This window comes from Leptidea sinapis, chromosome 31, assembly GCF_905404315.1.
Source record: "Leptidea sinapis chromosome 31, ilLepSina1.1, whole genome shotgun sequence".
NCBI lineage: Eukaryota > Metazoa > Arthropoda > Insecta > Lepidoptera > Pieridae > Leptidea > Leptidea sinapis.
Window position 1 is genome coordinate 6,939,812 of NC_066295.1, and position 15,597 is coordinate 6,955,408.

At 34.8% G+C, this 15,597-nt stretch overlaps 1 protein-coding gene across 2 annotated transcripts in view; it reads right to left on the bottom strand.

Annotated features, from left to right (window-relative positions):
- Positions 1-1,177: 1,177 nt before the first annotated feature.
- Positions 1,178-15,597, bottom strand: part of LOC126974111 (fos-related antigen 2) — a 101,162-nt gene continuing 86,742 nt past the window's right edge. Inside the window, exons 4-6 of one of the 2 annotated variants that reach the window (XM_050821530.1) lie at positions 13,400-13,522; positions 6,643-6,801; positions 1,178-6,306 (exon numbers count right to left, since the gene is read on the bottom strand). In XM_050821530.1, coding sequence (XP_050677487.1) covers positions 5,761-6,306; positions 6,643-6,801; positions 13,400-13,522 — 828 coding nt within the window. In that variant the 3' untranslated portion in view covers positions 1,178-5,760. Of the gene's footprint in view, positions 6,307-6,642; positions 6,802-13,399; positions 13,556-15,597 lie in introns of both variants that reach the window. The other variant, XM_050821529.1, reaches the window with a different exon arrangement.

The following is a 15,597-nucleotide window of genomic DNA, read 5'->3' on the forward strand; positions in this document are numbered from 1 at the left end:
CATATCCCCTATAATCCCATATAAATTACCATTCCGTATTCACGGTCTCTGTATTCGCGGCATATTTAGGGAACATATACCCCGCGAATAAAGAGCTTTTACTGTATTTTTTTACCAGAGGGAGTGACAATCAAAACATATTATTGCAACAACACTTGGTGAACGTCATGAAGAAACATCTACATATAATCATATACCTAACAAGTTAGCCTACTTAATATTTAGGTGGCCTCCGTAGAACCAGACAAGAACCATGCATCATTGTCTATATAATCTACTATACTTTAGTAAGCCTTCTCAGGTGCTAACGCGGTTATATCCCCACTCATACTCAGAGTTGAGAATGTCGGACGCATGAAAGTCAGTGCTTGTCCATCCGATCCTTAGAAATGATGTCATCTGGGATTAGGCTCCTAAATCATGAAGATGATTAAAGACCGACAGTACATGTCTACGGCTTTCACAATGTTCATGGCGATCTTGTGGTAATATATAGAAAAAAATAAAAATGCTGGGGTATAGTAGAAGTGAAACTTCAACAGACGGGAAAAAATATTTCAACAAAAAATAAATAGTAATCTTTTGATTTAAAATTTATTATATCAAATTTAATTTAAAAGTACATTTACAATCGATGTTATTGGTATATTAAATAATAATGTCACCACACGATATATCGTCTTTTCCGTGACTGAAAAGATCCTAATACGGGGTTTATACTACTACTAATTCCTCAAGTGCTGAGAATCGTTCTGGTACAGGCCTAAGAGTAGCGTGTAACTCGTCCTTGAAGTCATCATTATAGTGAAAATTACTTTTAGAATTATCTGGGTTTCTTTATAAATAAGTATAGTAAGGCCAACGAGACATATCAGGGCTTGAAAATATTTTTAATTGAATAAATAACTTATTTAAATAACTATGGATTTCCTATTCTAATTGCTGTCGTCTGTTTTAGATAAAGATGATTCGTCTGAAGAGTCCGAAATCCGAATCAGTCGTATTTACGACAATATAACTCAGGATAGGTAATGTACTCAGTAACGGCCTGGTTGTTTACATTCTTTATATCGTCTCGTTGGCCTTAGTATTATAGTGCTCAAAAATTTTTGCACTACCGTAGACGTCTCTTAAAAATAATAGATGAAACGGAATCGTCAAATAAAACCAAGCTGAATATTATGCAATATAATGTTTTATTTTTTCAGTAAATAAGCACATTAATTTTGCTTCGATTGTCAAAATATATATCATCAAGAAGCAGGTACAAGTGATGTTTAACACTTATCTTATTAATAAAACAATAATTTAATAATGTACTGTGGATAATAAAATGTGTATACATACATTACTAATAAAATGACCGTAGATATTCATTGAGTATGTACATTAAATTTAGAACGATACATTGGCAAATGTAGAATTGTATATGTGTACGGATATGATAATAGCAGAGATTTGGTCTATTCCCTAATTGATTTGATCAAATCTCGGAGTATGCTAAAAGAACAAGACGATTTTATCATTTCTTAAAACAAATCTAGTGATTTGATGAAATACCAGAATTGGTTCCGGGAAATGACATGAAGTGTCCCCACAAGAAGAACTTGGGATGTAAAAGCGAGCTTCAGACTTCAGCCTTGAGTGACTTCGACTCGGACAGGTTTGGTGAAAGGGGATGGTGGGATGGCCCGCCATCTACTTCGTGGCCTTTAAAGCAATGTTTGAGGATAGATTACATTAAATTGATTTTCAAGAGAATGGTGCGTTACCTTTTCATGGGAGTGGTACTGTGGGGACAGAGGACATCACCCTCCGTTCCGCCTTCCCCCCTCCCCCTCTCATCCCCCGCCACTTGCGACACGATACTAAATTTTTACCAAATTATGTCGAAGTCTTACCAAATAAACCTTTAAATTAGAAGAAAAGAAAACCAAAGAAAAGACTTTGTGTCATTTCACGGATCCACTCTGGCATTTGGTCAAATCACTAGATTTGTTTCGAGAAACGATAAAACCGTGTTGTAATTTTAACATCCTCCGTTATATGACCAAATCAATGCGACTTAAACACAATTTGTGACATTTCGGTATCTATTTATAATCAATTTGAAAAATAAATTAATTTGTATTATTACAACTATTCTTAAGTTGACATTATATTGGAATATTGTTAAAATCAGATGACCAATCGCATTATAACTTTTCAACCTCCAGCCACATTTATAATAATTGTTTTATAAAACTATACATAATATAGTTTTATCTTGCTATAGGTGCGTATTTTAAAATTGGCGATTGACAATATTATATGACAGATTGATATACAATTAACAACTAGACTCAAAATCACGCTCAAAAACTGTGTGAAGCAAAACTCTGTCTACGCGTCAAGTAGGCAGAGTTTTCGTTCAATGCTTCTTATTTGTATTACATAGATTGAACATCACTGCCACAAAATGGGGTGTTAATTTGAATGAATGTGTCAATGTTATCTGTGTTAGTTATGTATTATACAACGCCGCATGGATATTTTTGACGACCTTTTTATAGGCGTTTGGGAGTCTAGTTGTAGTATGTATTAAGTAGTCAATGCATGAGATTGATGTTAATTTCTTCCCTAGACAAACCTTGTATGTCTGTAACAGGTGCTAACATAGATAGGTATAGAGAGATTCTCTAATATAGTGTAAGACAATCAGAAATCTAGAAAGAGATCACTGATTCCCTCACTTTATTTCTATCCCACTTTCTTGTCCGTACAACTAGTAATAACAGCAACGCAATAAAAATTCATAGAACAATAAAAATACATACACCCCACATGAAAACAATTTCGGTGAAATTTTATTATGCCTGTGGCGGATAAAAATACAAAAATATCTTAATAATATAATTTTTAATCTCACATTTGTTTTCTCACTGTCGTTATCAATCATAATTTACAAAAGCTGTGACTTCAAATAATGTACCTAAACATGCAACAAAAAATCGGAAGCATACTTATTAATAACACATACACAGAATATATGTCAATAAAAATATAGATATAACGCCTTCTGAAGATAATCTTCTATATAAGATTACTTAGAGGAAATAATATATGTTAATATATAACTTAAATGTTAAACCTCTTTCAATTCAACATTTTATATGATACAAATTTACAAGCTCGCATAAAAAAATAAAAGGCCTATTTCAAATTTAACGTACTAATTTCGAACTTGAATATGTTCGAGGGGCAACAATATGTGTGATGTGTTTGTGCTCTCTGTCGCACCGTTTGCTGAAACACTGACCTGTATAAAATATATCACTGGAGAGGCTGTTCCATATGTTTGACAGCAAATTTTTTCTGCCTATTTGAAGCGCCACTCGCGAGCGTCCTGAGAACTAATTTTGACGTATAATACAAATGGCTGCGAAGGAACGTACAATACTCTGAGGTATTTTTACATTTTGAATTAATTTCGTTCGTTTGCCGTGTTATTTATTTATACTTCAAGAATCAACGTAATAAAGTATACATTTTTTTTGTAAATAGTTTCCGACCATCTATCGATGTTTTGCTGAGGTTGTCATCAGTAGTTTTAGTATCGCAGACTCTCGCAAGGCCAACAGCGCCAAAATGGCGAATATCAAACAGGCACAAAAGCACTTTGACAGCCGCCAGTCCAATGGTGTATAGTAGAGGTCAGCCAGTTTCTACATACTTGCTCGTGAGTCGCAGCTACTGTTTACAGATGATACTCATGTGTGAACTTTCCGCCATAAAAATACAACGCTTACCTAGTTCGCTTCACAACCGAGAACGAAGCCTGAATCCGTTGTCACGGGACATGTCGTTCAACAACTTCGTGCCAATGATATCAGCGGGTAGCGGAGAAGGGTAACGCGTGAGACAGTCGTACAGTACCTCGTCTCCACAACCACCTGTCACCCCGTTGGACAGTCGCGCACGAAGTTGTCGGATTATAGTCGCCGCGAATTTCGAGCGTGAAACCGTGGAACCAACCATCGATACTCGCAGGACGCGGCAGTCGCGCCCCAAACGTGGAGCCGGTACGAAGAGACGATGACCGATATTGCTTTGAAAAAAAAAATACAGTCTCTCGTACACCAGTGATTAACTGGGATTGTATTGGGGGGAAATTTGAAGTTGCCGTAAACAGTGAAATTTCCAAGAGAAATTTAGATTATAAGGCCGGGTTCATATGTAACGAACATTGACGAAGGAAGGTACGTATATGTAGTAGAAAGGGAAGGGAGGCCTTTATCTGGCTTCTTTCATCATTATGTAATAGAAGCTCGTTATCACATTATATTAAAGTAAATGCTTTCATGACTGCCTTAAGCCTAAAGACCTGAACATTTGCAGTCGTAAGACTAGGATAACTGCGTGAAGGCACTTGTAACAAAATTGTGCGCAGAATTTTTTTGTACGATTGCGGTTTCGGTGCCTTATGTAGTTTTATCAATTAAACGTATCTAAAAAAGGGCACGTTAGTATTAACAGTTATAAAAAAATAAAATTGTTATTATTAAGTACTGGAAAGCTGATAAAAAAATATTACACGCGTTATGATTCGATTACAGATAATATAAAATAATCACAATATTTTTCCAATAGACTATTTCAATTTGACTTACATAATTATTCTAGGCATAAGCTCCCGAAAGCTTAAATATGCAGCTTATTTTGTGAATAATTACTTTTGAATCTGGTATTAATACAATTTTTTTAATGGGTCACAGATAAAATAATTTACCGTTGGGTTCCTTCCAAATAACATAACTCAGAAAATACACAGCCGTACAATTCCGGTTGCTTTGCAAATCTTAATATTATATTGTAGAAAAGGTAACCCGAACACTGAATAAAATATATTCTTAATATTAAATATATTAAGTAACGAATAAATATATTATATAGGCACTTAAGACGGTTATGTAGAGACACTTTGTGTCTATAGCACAAAAATACAAGCCAATATATATGTTATATACATCACACTCTTCGATAATTTTATTATATTATATTATCACCGCATACTCCGAGTTAAAGCATCTTACACTACACTTATATAATGGTAAATTATCGAAAGCTAATAAAAATGTGACAATTTCTTCAACGTTCAATATATTTCTGAAGTATCAACTGGAGGTATTTATTTATTTATTACTTGTACTGGTAGAATGTGATCTTTGTATTTGGTGTCGATATTCGACTAGATTTAATGGCTATTTGCTATAACTTGTCCCTTGTCGAATGATTTACGATTAACTTAATCAGATCTTCATAAATATTTTGTACAGATCAAAGCAAAATTATAGAACTTATAAACTACGGTAATGTTAGAGTAAAACAATTATTTTATGTTATACCTACCTAAGCAACTGTTTCACAGTTTTAAATTATCCATTGGTGTCTGGTAATAAATTATTTCACAACGCTGAAATTAACACAATGAAGATATTATGTTGGAAGTTTGTTTTACATTAAATTTTTTTGCATGGAAGTATAAAATGTTTCGTGGGTAAAATACAGACACCACTATATTTCGTCGTTCTACATAGTAGACATACAATTTCATTTCGAAATAATTCCCATCAACAATAATTTCAACAAAATTTGAACATTAATCACAAGATTGGAAGCGAAAAATGTGAAGACTGAACATTTCGAATTAATAAAAAATTTTATACGTATACATGTCGGATAATTTGGACCACAGCGACCGGCCGAGTATGATACTTGCAACTAAACTAAGCAGCCATCGTTTAAGCTGTTGTTAATCTTCGTTTGAGCATCCTGAAGAGTGTTGGGATACGTATGGCACTGTGATGAAACGTTATAAGATAGTTCTGTCTCGTAATATTCACTTTCGTGCTCAATCGGACCGAGTATTGTGGAGGCTTTAGGCAAGTAACCGTCAGTGGTCCCAAAATTACCGTCTGAAGTTGGAGGTAGGCTTAGAACACTCTCTGGTCTCGTGTAGTCCATATCTATGGTATGAGGAGCGATATAAGTCGACTCCAGTGAAGAAATTGTGTCTATGGAAGAGTCTCCGTTGATCGGAGTGACACATGTGTAGCTGGATGCGAGAATGTTGGCAGATTCGGGTCTGATGTAGGGAGAGTTGGTATCAAAAGAGATGGGGAATGTTGGCGATTCAAATGTTCGAATCATATTGTATGATGTTGTTGGTGAGGTTCGGTTGGTATTTGTGGCAGTATTGTTCTTGAGGCATGACGCTGCGTGTACTGACAGCATGTCCATTAGTTGTCTTTTCTGTACTTCTAAGTCCTGAAACAAAATATTAGTTATTATTACGTATTATATAGTTCGGTCAGTAAGAGCACCTTTTGGGTGAAATATTAGTTTATACGAGCACGTTGATCTTGCTCCTCTATTACGAAGTCCTTAATTATATTAGATAGCTACTCTTAAAAAACTTAATTTTTTTCAAAACATCTCTTCGCTGATACAGATTGCATTGACTGCTTACTAATTGAAAATATTCACAAAACTGAAGAAGGGGAAGTAAAATAGAACATACACATGTATTCTACAAATAAGTAACCTAAATTTTTTAAATAGAATATTTATCCCTACTGAAATTAATATTTAGGTACACTTTACCTTGAGCTGTGCTTTGAGGTCAATGTTCTGATTCTCCAGAACTTCGCTTTCGTTAACAAGGTTCACAGTTCGTTCCCTCTTCTTCATTCTACATTTAGTTGCTGCTATTTTGTTCCTTTCTCTTCTGCGTCGTCGCCTCTCCTCGTCTTCTGGTGTCAACTGTAATAAACATTTAAAACGAATCAGTCCTGTATAGAGTTTAGCTTTCTTATATCTTATAATAAGTTTATAATCAATAATAATATTATTGTAAAATGTATGTATGAGCCGTAGATACTTTATGACATGGATACCTTGAAGTCCAAAACCGCTTATTTGATTTCGCTAATGTTGTAAATATGCATAGACGAAATCAAACGACGCATGGCAATCTCCAGATCTGCTGTGGATAAATTGAGGAAAATTTGGAAGGATCGCAATATCACTAAAACCACCAAAATACGACTTGTAAGGACTCTCATATTCCCCATATTCTTCTACGCTGCTGAGACATGCACCCTACGAGAAAGTGAGAAGAAAAAGATCAATGCTCTTGAGATGTGGTGCTGGAGGAGAATGCTCGGTATATCGTGGACGGAATTCCGAATCAATGAGTCCATTCTTCGGGAGCTCGGCATCAAACAGAGACTGTCTACTACCGTTCAAGCTCGCATTCTCACTTTCTTCGGGCATGTATCACGACGTGGAAGCGACTCCATAGAACGCTTAATAGTGCAGGGTAAAGTCGAGGGCACTAGACCACGAGGCAGGTCCCCGATGAGGTGGACGGACCAAGTGAGGCAAGCTGTCGACGGTACTCTGCATGAATGAACGAGAAGAGCGGCAGTTCGCGACGAGTGGCGTCGCATTGTGAAACAGGCCACTAACCTCGACGTGACGACCACGACCACTCTGACAAGAGTGTAACGCCGAAGAAGAAAAATGTTGTAAAAGAAACATGGCTCTGTCGACCACAAATTGATAATCAGTTGAATTTCTGGCTTGTATTTATTTCTACTCTATTCATTAACAACCTAAAGTCACATCAATTCTGCTTAAGTTGGATTAGAATTTCATACAAATGTATGTCTTGCAGTTGCTGATATGCAAGATATACTATTGTGACAGGAAAGCAAATAAGCCGGCACAGATTGTACTGTGACGCAATCAATATTCGATCGATCATGCATCATGATATCCTTCAATCAAGCAGTAGAGTCACGAGCTAGTGCGATTGCAATGCACACCGGCTTGAGGCTCGTAAAACTTCAATCAAGCCGTTGAATTATAAGTAAGGGAACACTTGGCCTAGGAATACAGTAGACGGAACGAAAACTAAACAGTTTTGATCCTTCTTGTTTCCAAATATCAGTAATAAATAACTGCTATAAATTGAACTATTTTATATAAGAACTCTTGAGTACAATAATTATAGATTTATTACCTTTTTCTTCTTTAACCAAACTTAGCACAGATATTAGCAAAGCAGTGATTTATATTGCTGTGAAGGCGTTGCTATTAAAATATTATTTCATAAATTAATAAAAAATGAAATTCTATAGATATAATATATTGTCAATTGAAATTTATTTTGATTGGCGACAATCTTTAGTACATCTCCACTGAAATGACAAATACCTTTTTAGGTTGTTTTATATTCAATATATTTGCAATACATAGTATGTAAACTATAAATCTATGTATAGGTCCGGTCAAGGAGTACTGATATAAACTTATTCGAACTTTTGGATCACGTAATAATTATTAATATAAAATTTTGTTGATTATATTATTATATTACACAGACTCTAGACATTGATTTCTGTGATCTGTAGGTGCACATACTTGGTAATCGCTCCGTCTAAATAATTCTCTATTCTATGATTGAACGCTACTTCAGATATGTTGTTACTGTATAAGTTTCCCGGGACATTGTTGGGTGGTACAGTAATAAATATGATAAATTTGTTCACTCTTGTTGTAACAAAGTATGTTATTATAACAGATTATTCCGTAAAACCAGGTAGTTTCTTGTTTCCCTGGCTTCTAAATATTCCTCAATCCTAATAACTCCAACTGTTCAAACGATATCAGTGAGACCTTTAGTGAAAGGTTTGATAGTTTGGCTTGTACAATGGCAAATATTAACTGTATGGTTGTTCTCATACTACCTACTTCAAGTATTTTCCACTTGTATTGTAATAGTTGAATTTTGTGAAATCTAGTTGTGTGGAAACGACTATTTTCCCATAGAATGAGTAGTAATTATTACGTAGAATTATTGCAGATTTATAAATTCATGCTATTTATTTTGACAAAATAGATTTCTTTAGATTTTTATTCTTTTTTCTTACGACGTTATTATTACGTGAATACAATATAATGTGTCGGGCAGAAAAAGCGCTCTACAAAATAAAAAACTCTCGCAGTTACCTTTTAAAATCCACAATTCTATGTGGTTGAAAGATTTTGCTATCTTATAATAAAAATGGATAGCGATTGGGGTAGTAAAGTCCTCGAATGGCAACCACGTACCGGAATACTTAGTGTTGGTAGGCCCCCCCATTAGATGGGCCAACGATCTGGTCAAGATCGCCGGCAAGGGCAGTGTATCACCAATCGTCATGGTGATCTTTGGGGAGGCCTTTGTCTAGCAGTGGATGATGATGATGATAATCAAAATCAGCGGAAATATAATTCCTTTGCTAGCTCGTTCATAAGCTCTTATTGAGCGTACTAAAGCGTACTCTAGTATTGGCAAGAGTATCGGCAGATGTTGTCATTTAACAAAAAGGTGATTGTCCATTTAAAATCTTCGCGAAAAAAGATAACTTGTGGACTGAATAATTTATCAATAACTGTGCACACATAAAATTACATAATTAACACCCAAATTAACAACAGTTTATATTATCCCGAGATGACCTTCTCTGTGTAAAATTAAAATTTCATACCACATTAAACGAGGCGAGACTTATTGAATGCGGACCATGTGCGAGGAAGCAATAAATTATTTGCCAAAATATGATTATTACTGTCGTGATGGTTTAACGAGCTCACAGTTTTATATTTGGGTGAGTGAACAGCCGAAACATGATATTGAACGTCAAGACTGTTTCTTTGTTTCTATAGATAAGACCAAACACACCAAAGAATAAGAGAATTAGTTAAATAATTAACTAGATGTATAAAGGAATGTAGACAGTGAGACCAGAGGGAGGCTTGTAATGCCGACTAGGTGGCAGCATATTGGTATCTCTTTCTGCCGTGAAGCAGTAACGTGCAAGAATTATTGTGTTTCGGTTCTTTCTCATAAAAAAGACAGGGCTGGATTTAGGAGAGGGTAACCGGGGCCGAAGCCCCGGGGCCTCCGAGAAGAGGGGCTCAATAGAGACTTCGAACAAAAGGAAAAACCTACTAAAACTATTTTACTTCCAAATTCTCGAAGTTCAAAATTTCAGAGTTACATTCCCAAACCTTGAAATTGAATTGAAAATGCATTTTTATCAAGTTTCGTACCACGATGAGGCAACCGCTTTCTCTCCTGAGTATTGAAAGTGATTTACACCGGGAACTGGATTTCGGTGAAAAAAGCTCGAAAGGTTCCATTCGTTAACGATAAAATTTAATTCCAGATAACTCTTGTATCCGATTATATTTATATACAAATTTAATTCGTACCAAAATTATTTATGGACGATGCGGTACTCGAAAAAATATTTGGTACAAAATTAATTGGTAGGAAAGTATATATATATTTAATCCCACAAGTGAGGGATATCACTTACAAAAATAACAAACTGTTTATATTTATATGTTTGTTAAATAATAAAAGAATCTGTACTTGGTTTCACAATAAATTATTAATAACTCGACTGAAAAATTTGTCAATTTTTTTTTATTTATCATATTACATACCTATACCGATATAAAACTAGGTCAACTTAGCATCTAAAAAAACCACAAAGGTTAACAACTAATGCTAATAACACTAGAAATTCCACTTCGTTGTTTTCTCGAAGCCTCCAGACCTCTAAATCCGGTATTGAAAAAAGGACAGAAAATTATGTATTCTTAATATTATAAAGAGGAAATATTTGATTGTTTGTTTGTTTGCACTGAACCAATTTGAACGATCCTTTCACTGTTGAGAAGCTACACTATCCCCGGGTGACAGGTAAGTAAGTAAGTATAAGTTGATATAAGTAAGTGTTTTTTTTTAATATTGAAATGTTGCTACTACGTACTCAGTCCAGCTAGTGTAAATATATATGGCAATTTCTATTATATATATGTTATAATTTAACAGATTCACAGCATTTCCATATTATATGAATGAAGCATAAAGCGATGGAATTTAGGTTTTATTTATTCATTTAACTACGCCGGTAAAATCTTGTAATCTGTAACCCTTTTTATTTTGTAACAATTGAAATTAATGAACTTCATTGTTTTTGATTGTTAAGAGTGAATGCAATATTTTTTCATCGGCGACATTAATATTTGATTACATTTTTATGAGTCTGTCAGCGTCTGCGCATTTAAATAATATTGTGCTTTAGTTGAGTTATGATGAATAATGGCAGAGAATTTTATTGAGACTTTTTTATTTGAAAATGTTAACTTTAGAAGTTATATTGATAAACGGTAATACTACTGTGGTTCCAGGAAATATCAAATCTGAAGTCTATTCTCAAACTCAAAGTCAAAAGTTTTTATATTCATTTTGCCATTTTCCTTTACTTCGGAAAATTGAAACTCAATTTTATTATTTTATTTAAATGTACAGCTTCTTCATATAATAAATTGTATTGTATTGTAGTATCATATGAAAAGTCTAAAACTACTGTTTACTTGGTTAAGTAGAGTTTGTAAGTCTATTGTGGGCCGATATATAGCTTTTACCACATGATTCCAGAAAATTTTCAAAAATTATTCAATAATAATGTGCTACGAAATTCAAAAGAATTGTTAAAACACTTTAATGCAGTTGAGGTTAACATGAACTACTTTCTTAATGATACCACAGGACTCGGGCTATTAAAATAATAAATTTTATTTTTTTAAAACGAAATTAATAAAAAGAAGCCCGATGAGTTACTTGCGCCCGTTCTTCTCAGGTCTGAAGAAAAAATATTCGAATGAGTGGTACCTAGTTTTAATACAAATATTTTAATTTGAAACAGAATACTCAAAATTTTCAGTTAACTTAGTGAAAAAATAAAAATCTAAGTAGATCTTGCCCCTAAATCTCTGCACCTTCGCACGACACGCCACAAATTTGAATCTCACACAGACAATTGAATCCCCACCGTCTGGAAGCATACTTAATACGTGGCGTTCTTCCACGATGTGGATTTTTAAGGAACTTTCTGTCACGTACAACCAAACTATGGAATGACTACTCTAAATATGACACGTTTACCTGTCTATAAGACCGGTAACGCTCCTATGATTCCTCTGGTGTTGCGGAAGAATGTGGGCGGCAGTGATCACTTAACATCAGGTATGGTACACTTGTAAGGGTTGAATCTCAATCGTCAATGGTTCAAAGCTCGCAGCCGTGAGGGAAACCAATCAGAGATAACAAATGGTTTATTTTAATCAGTTAAAGCTCTGCCAACGAATTGGAAGTTGTTTAATGAAACAACAACAGTAAAAGTATTTTATCTTAAATTTAAGTAGATTGAATAAACTATATTTTGTCAAAGGTTAAGGGCTCCTTCATAGGTCTTGGTATTCAATTTTGCTATAAAATAACAGACAGTCTACTAGATCTCACTGAGTGCAAATTTAAGAAATATATATTAGCTTCTTTGATAAGAAAGGCTCACAAGTACCTATAACAAGTTATATTATAGGTAATAATTCATGGTTATTGACTGGTTCCGTGCATGCCACCTAAAATTGTATGCATTATATTAAGTAGTCTAAGCAATTTTGTTATTCTATGATTTAAAAGATGGGCTGGGAGTTTCTTATTAGTTCTTCTCCCATGTCAAAGCTCCTTTATCAACTGATGTAGCTTCATGACAATTACCAAGTGTTACTGCAATATGTAATATTATTCTATTCATGTAATATAAAGAATAATATTAATATTTAAATAATAATTTGGCCCGTGGAGCCCAAGGGGCGGAGAATGTACAAAATACTATCTACGCGTCTCAATTGGACTACTGGAAATCTAGGGCTGGCAGCTATTTCGGTAAAAAGTAATCATAGTATTGTAAATATAGTTATAAGATGTGTTTTGTTTGAATAAAGGATACACAAATAAAATTTGAAAAACTTAATTTTATGAACGATGCGGGATTCGAACCCACGACCTCCGGTGTTCCGTGCCGGTGCTCTAACCAACTGAGTACCGCCTCGTTATAAAATTCTATTTGATTTGTTCAACTCTGAGGTTGTAAACATAACATATTGTTTAGATTTACAAGAGCGACATCTCAAGTCAATTTCCTAATATGCAAATACTGGGGTTGAGCAGGTTGTCAATTACTGTAAAGTAGATCCTGTAGATGAAGCTACAACCTGAGAGTTGAACAAAGCAAACAGAATTTTATAACGAGGCGGTACTCGAACGGTTAGCTCAGTTGGTTAGAGCACCGGCACGGAACGCCGGAGGTCGTGGGTTCGAATCCCGCATCGTTCATAAAATTTTGTTTTTCAAATTTTATTTGTGTATTAATCCTAGAAGTGAGGGTTATCACTTTAAAAACATAACAAATTGAATAAGGGTTTTAAAATAATATTATTCAAGGATAATAAATACCTCATTTTTAGACTGCTGTGTGTTACTGCTGTCGTAGTCCTCGTCGCTATCCTCTCGCTTCATCCTCTTCACACCAACGTCAGTGTCGCTTCCAGACATCTTCCGCTTAGATTCTATCGACAACTTTAAACCAGCCTTTATTAATTCCGAACACGTCTGCAAACAAATATCAATATTAATTTTAGCTAACACAAGTTGTAATAAAGGTATACTTTTAAAAATATTATTTGGAGTCCTTTTATTTGGGCGTTCCTCTAAAATGCGGTTGTAAAGTGAAACTTTTATTAAATCGCTTCAAATTTTTTCGCCCAACTATCGCATGTCGTATTATGCACTACAATCGGACGCGGAGTACCGTGGCCGTAGGAGAGGGAGCGTAACTTGAAACCCACACCTGACAATGTTTTTTTTTAAAAAGAAAGCATAATAATATAATAAATAAATTTGTGTGATTTTTCTTCCGATTATTAAATTGATTAATATGTTGTTTATTGAAAAAAAATAGCTTCTTTCAAATTTAATTTATTTGACGTAAAAAACGAATCTTTGATCTGAATGTCTTAACTCTGTTTCCTTCGATATTGATTTGACGTAGTTACCTTCAAAAAAAGTTCGCACTGTTCTAAATAGTATTCTAGTTCTTCAGGTGATCATTTACGTTCAGGTGGCCCGTACCCTTGGTGGACTTTTATGTCACCGGTGGTTTTACCGTTCCCCAAGCTTACTCACTTAATTCTAATTATAATATTCAATAATATTTTAAAGAGTGGCCGCTGTGTTTCTTATATGTACTTCTCACGAGCTACTTTTTCCGAACATATGGATGATTCAGTAATTTATATTACATACTAGCTGACCCGACAGACGTTTTTCTGTATATAATAAATAAAATAATGTTTTTATATGAATTTGTCAATAATATATCATAAAATCAAAAATTATTTCGTAACATATGCACCCTGCTGTCGTAATGAAATTGTTTCACAGCAGAACTGTCAAACCTTGCGTCAATAAATTCTCTCATAGAAATTATGTATGGACACATCAAAGGAAAAACAAATTTGTTGGATTTATTTAATTTAGCATCATTTTCCTATTTATTCACATTTTAAACCTTCCCTGGACTTCCGCAAATAATTCAAGACTAAAATTAGCCAAATCGGTCCAGCCGTTCTCGAGTTTTAGCGAGACTAACGAACAGCAATTATAATGACAATTCAAAAGCGCTTAGTTTAAGCCTATTCGATTATTACAAAGATTATAGTGTAAAGTCATGTGACCTTGAAAAGTATCGCAAACTATGAAATAATTACGTTATACATCAAACAAACTTAATCACCCACTTAATACTAAATTACGTACATCCAAATAGAATTCGTTATCGAAATAACATTAATCATTTTGAAAGTTTACGTAAACTGTCCCGTCATGATTATAGAAGCTACAACAGCTTATACATGTTTGTATTTAAAATAAATTACTGTAAACATAGTAATTATTTTTATTGCTATTCACAAATCACGATTTACCTTGATGTTTATAATGTGAAGGCTGTAGAGGTAGTGTGTGTTTCCATTAATTTAACTTACACTTGTGTACTGTGTATGTCCAAGGTATCGAGACCCACACGGCTGTAAAAATATTGTAGAGTCCGTAACATAAATTCACGCCATTGTGGATTTTTTTTTTAAGTTACGATGTGCGCTCACTCCGACACCCTAATTCAACCCTAATTAAACACCCTGACGTTTGTAGGTCAATTAGACGTCGCTTCATTGTGTGTCTTCTACCGCATTTATTACGGGGAGTGTTCCCAAGAGCTGTTTAACCTGATTCCTGCCGCCGAATCCCACCTTCACACGACACGCAACAAGTTAGGATATCATCCCCACCATCTGGATGTGTGGCGGTCCTCCACAGTGCGGCTTACAAGGAGCTTTCTTCCACGTACTACAAAGCTGTGGAATGAACTTCCTTGTGTGGTGTTTCCGGGACGATACGACATAGGTACCTTCAAAAAAAGCGCATACAACTTCCTTAAAGGCCGGCAACGCTCCTGTGATTCCTATGGTGTTGCAAGAGATGGTGGGCGGCGGTGATCACTTAACAACAGGTGACCCGTACGCTCGTTTGCCCTCCTATTCCATAAAAAAAAACTTCAGTTAGCATTAGCCCCTTGTAACTCATATGTCTACTAA